The sequence below is a fragment of the Populus nigra genome, chromosome 10 (genome assembly GCF_951802175.1).
Source record: "Populus nigra chromosome 10, ddPopNigr1.1, whole genome shotgun sequence".
Classification (NCBI taxonomy): domain Eukaryota; kingdom Viridiplantae; phylum Streptophyta; class Magnoliopsida; order Malpighiales; family Salicaceae; genus Populus; species Populus nigra.
In genome coordinates, this window is record NC_084861.1 from 12,569,401 (window position 1) to 12,574,735 (window position 5,335).

The following is a 5,335-nucleotide window of genomic DNA, read 5'->3' on the forward strand; positions in this document are numbered from 1 at the left end:
CACTAACAATGACAATATTTCCTGGCAAGTTTGGAGAGCCCATGCGGTTTCAAAACTGCTTGGATGCATAATCCTTCGTCCGTTAATGGGTCTCCACGGTCTCCACATTCATCGCAAACCGCCAATATACCTGGAAAATGTCAGCTCATGAAGCAGTACAATTCTGTCAACCTTGATACGGAATTCTTAGTTTCTTCAACTTGGTTATTCCAATTTTTGTGGATGTCAAAAAAGCATCCCTACCTTGTTTAATTCAGAGGATGTTTAAACATGTCTGTCGATAGAATGTGAAAAAAATGCCATCATTTAATTCTGTTGCTCATTGACGAGTTTGAGTAACAGAACACCGTCAAAATCTTATGTACGATTTAGTCGACCAAAGCCAAACTTACAGAAATGGCGCCCAATTCAAAACCAAATTCCAGAAACCAAGATTACAGCATCAGAAGACAAAAGGGTAAATTTCTGCACGGCAAGTTCCTAGTGGTTACATTACATGGTAAGAATACAAATAAACGTTATGGTGGCCGTCATGCTGATGAGGCTTCTATCTCAGCGAGAGAGAGACCGATAAGGTATAATATAGAGTATATTGTACAAGTCGAGATAAAAAGAATTGGAATCATTGGAAGGAATGCCAAAGAAACATTGAAATATAGAAATGAAACTCAAGCATTCACCAAAACCAGGTATTACGGCTGTCAACAGCCTTAGCAGTAGTGGGTACCAGGGGCATTCGCCCAAACTCAGCAGCAAATCTATTGATGCATCTCGTTCTTCTTTCACCGTGTCCACCCAAGCTACTAATTCCAGTCGAACCAATCTCAAATATTTTACCTAAAATTTCAACAGCCAAGAAGAATATTTAAAAGTCACAAAACAAACGATAGAAAATAACATAAAAGTTCTCATTTAAGGCAGAAGCATCTTTAAAGATATAACAAGCAGGGGAAATTCCTTTTCCCCTTTTGCCTATTCTAATAATAGAAAAGGTTTGTAAATATTGAGGTCAATTTTACATCACAATTCTATGAATGTTCGTCTTGAACAAACATCCAGATCATAACTGGTGCAAAGTTCCAGCATTCACCAAGATGCGCAACCCGTTAACAAATAGTTATCAAAACAGAGCAGCAGGGTTTGGGCAGTAAACAACAGTGTTCAGAGTGGAAATAAACTTTCCCCAGAATCACGCTTCTCCTAAAGTTTCCATTGGATCTGCAAAAATGGTACGAATCCAGTAGGATAGTGGCACCAGATCTAAAGCTACATTACTCGACCATGCAAGACCACAACAAATTTCAGTATTTTCATAGAAAAGTTGCAATTCAGAATTGAAATCCATCAGAAGTATGATGAGCATAGCAGGCATGCCTCATACGTGGTAACATATTAAAAAATCATGTCTGACCAGCAGATAATGATTTTCTAATAGTCACGTACTTGCATCAGTCAGCCTGGAATCCAAGGCTCAACAGAGAGACCAATTAATGTCTATTTTGAAACTGGAAATGCCATGCACAGTTTGCATCATTCTCCTTGATCAGCCCTTTAGAACAGTAAAATCTGACTAGATACTACATGTTTGCAAACAGAGTTATATGACAACTCTGTGTGTTATCAAATTCACTGTACATGACACAGTATGATAAGAGATCAGGCCCTGTTCTTCCTTGAGTTGGTGCACAATGGTACAAAATCTCCAGTCTGCTCACAGGCACACTAGTCTAGCATAAAATACTCTAATGTGCTGAGAGACAGAGCAGGGGTATTTAATTTATCATCTTTACTTAATTTTAGATGTCGTTTATGACTGCGAACATGAGTGTAGATATATTCACAACCCTGGTCTGATGCACATGGTTTTAGCAAATAATGATCGAAGATTATTGGTTTTTTTTTCTTTTTATAAATGACAAGTTAATACGTAGGCGAGTCATCTTTCACATCCTTGACTCAGCAAAGAAAATTTGAGATATCTATTATTTCTATGGAACAGCAACAATTACAGACAAGATAGAAATACAAAGACAAATAAATGAGAAAATGGACCACCAGATGTGAGAGTAAAGCAAGCTGACCAGGGATATCTGTGAATTAAGCCTTGCAAGAGCTAAAATAACAGAACACAAGTTTCAAATGGCCACGAAAGAATCAATTTTTCTATCGTCACTTTTCTGGCAGTGAAGTAGAAGTTTTCAAATTTAACCACTAAAAGTGGTACAAGATATGGCTGTTTCAGTATCATTGCACAGAATTTTATAACAAAACACATAATGTTAGCATTCTAGAACATTTCATGACATAACACCCCTCTTAAAATAACAAATTACTAGCAATACTAGCAATCAAAGAGCTAGAGGGGATAAACAGATGAAAGCTACAACAAGATAGATCTTTTACCTTTCACCCATATAGGGGGAGCACCAGTTGCATTAGCAACAAGAAAAGACATCGCAATATCTTCACAATTTCTGATCAATCCATTCCAAGATTAAGAAGAAAAGTTAGGCATTGAACAATATAACAGAAACAGTGGCCAAGTAAAAAACTAAGCTGAGGAAGAACCTATTCTTAGTCACAAATTCTTTGATTGACTTTGGCATCTCATTGGTGTACATCCTAAGATACTTCTTGTGGAAAAAGGCTGCCTTTGATAGTACCATGCTGTAAGTGCCTGTCCACCAAACAGACCACCATCCACCATATGTATAGTAATCTGTTTTCCCTAGCTGCACATAGATTGAGAAAAAGAAATGGTTTAGGAAAATTCCTATATCCTCAATCATGCCTAATTGTTACAAAAAAATGCTAAAAGAATATATGTAGTTAAAAAATGGAAGAAACTGTGCCCAATTACCATTTGCATATTGGCACTTCAAGCACCAACTATTTCTAGGTAGAGTTCATAAATCACTCGAACTATTGGTTAGAGATATAATGTTGAGCAAAAACATACAGTTTCCAATAGACTAAAAGACCCAAAACTACCCTGAACTTTAGGTCAAACAGAATTTAGCCCCAGAACTTTATTTTTTTTATTTGAGTACCATGAACTATTTTTTGGTTAAAAATAAGCCTTTCTGTCCAGCTTTGCTTCCCTCCATCAGTTACTTTTTTTTGGTAATTTTTGGTTATATAGCCTTTACAATAAAACAAAGACTACTGAGTTATGAACCAGTCATGCTTCCTCAAGCTAGCCTTCATATCGATATATGAACCTCACATCACCTAATGCTATTTCATCTTTGTCCATGAAGAAGACCATAAAAGAACATTGTAATAGATCAATTAAAAAAGGTCTATGTGTAGACTTGACAGCATCGATAAGAAAATGGATTCGGCCAGAAGATAAGCCATGAAGGCATTACACACACAAAAATCACACTTGAGTTAAAGCATGCAGTTCTGACACAGACATAATCCCCCTTACAATGATGAGCTCAAGATATATATGAAGCTTGAAAATATCAATACCAAACAAAGTTGTCATAATAAATTGACAGCAAAGTTTAAAGTGATGGAAAAAAGAGAATATGTAATGGCAAGATATTCAAGAAGACACCTACCGTTTTATCAACCCAATGGGCACGAGGAACAAAGCCCACCATTGCATCTGGGGCACTTTGCCAAACCTTGAAAGCAAACTCCACTGAGGAGCAAGGAAATATAACATCATCATCGATTGAAAAAACAGCATCTGTCTTCAATCCTGGTATTTCTTTGAATCTATTGTTCAGACTGTCTTCCTTGTTGATATCAAAACTCAATTCAACTTTCTTCAGCCCTCTAGTTTTTGACTCTATGACATGGTTTAAAAATGTAGAAAGAGAATCTGAAGGAGGATTGGGCTCACTCCACACAATATGTATAGATTCAAGTCCTGAACATGATGCATAATGAGAAATGGATTGCTTCAACAGATCATATCTCTTCCAAGTGTTCATTACAATAGCATATCCTTTCCTGTATAAAAGATGTATAATCAAAAACAAAATGATGAACCAACAAGCTCTGCCATGATGCAGAGTATCAAAATTATCTTTTCTTTCTTTCTTCCATTTTAATCACAGAGTATTAAAGATATCAATAAGGCAGTTGCAAGCATATTCTAACCTCTGACTAGAAAATAAAGAAAAAAATCTACAGATAGATGTTTTCACTCCTTGAGACATTATCATGCATTTCCACAACAAAAACTTATACTTATATTCATGAAGGGATATATCTAATAATGCATAAATCATCTCAGGGAATGCAAACTTACTTAAACTTCAGCATAAACACCAAACAACCATGCTTAAAAAAGGAAAAATTATTATAATGATAAGGGAAATCAGTATTCTATTGAAGCAATGACCAAATCAAACCCAGCTGGTTCAGGTTCGAACTTTGAACCCCTAAAGTTGATTTTTCCATAACCATTCAGTTCCATCACATACAATTCCTCTTTACCTTTCAAAAAACAAGCATCTAAACATCAAGGAGTGCCACTTTCCCAAATCTGCTGTTTATTTGGAACAAAAACAGGTCCAATTTCTTATATCTAAACTGTCATTTCTCATTGTTTAACACTTTAATCTGATTGATAGCAAAGAATATAAATTTAATTCTTTGATTTCTTTACTTGTACTCCAAAGAGATGAGCTTTCCCAATTCAGTACATATACATGTAAAATTAAAAGCTTTATTGCTGATATTACCCCGTTTAAGCCAAACCAAGAAACTTTCTTGTCAATCCGAGTAACCAAATTAATCTTTCTGACACATTCTTAATTAACAATAAGTGAAAATTACTAAAATCATTTCTTTACCAAATCTGAATAAACCTTGAATAAAGATTCGTAGTTAAACAAAATTTATTTAACTTATTAAAAATGGAAAGCATGGGTATTTAACTGTTACTGCTACTAGCAATAAGTTGTACGCACCCTGGAGGAAGGAACTGATCAACAGAATCGCTGTGATTGGTCCATCCCATAAAATCGGACGCGCGGGTAGCAACCACGACTAGCGTAAACGCGATGCAACAAAAGAGAAGGAGCTTGATCTTCGACGATTTAACGGCTGTGGTCGCAAGTTGCCGGAATCTCTGTATCCCGCGACGGTTAGCCAACAAGGTTCCTCTCATTACCACCAGCGTTAACGCCTCTTTTTTCTTTGTTTTCTCCACCTTGAAAAAAATAACTCGGTGAATAACTCACCGACAATCCAGTGCAAGTCGACTCAGTTAAAGCAACGTCTTTCTACGCCGGCGGATTTGAATGAGAGAAGCGTGAAAATTAAGGGAGGGGAGTGACGTGATGGATAATTATCGTCGATCTTCTAAAGTAAT

The 5,335-nt window shown here is 36.3% G+C and overlaps 1 protein-coding gene across 1 annotated transcript; it reads right to left on the reverse strand.

Annotated features, from left to right (window-relative positions):
* Positions 1 to 388: 388 nt before the first annotated feature.
* Positions 389 to 5,335, reverse strand: LOC133705844 (glycosylinositol phosphorylceramide mannosyl transferase 1). Its single transcript, XM_062131241.1, has 5 exons — positions 4,932 to 5,335; positions 3,570 to 3,966; positions 2,569 to 2,732; positions 2,404 to 2,474; positions 389 to 837 (listed from the first exon to the last, which is right to left on the reverse strand). Exons 1-5 carry the CDS (start codon positions 5,129 to 5,131, stop codon positions 677 to 679), a joined length of 993 nt encoding a protein of 330 aa, XP_061987225.1. The 5' UTR covers positions 5,132 to 5,335; the 3' UTR covers positions 389 to 676.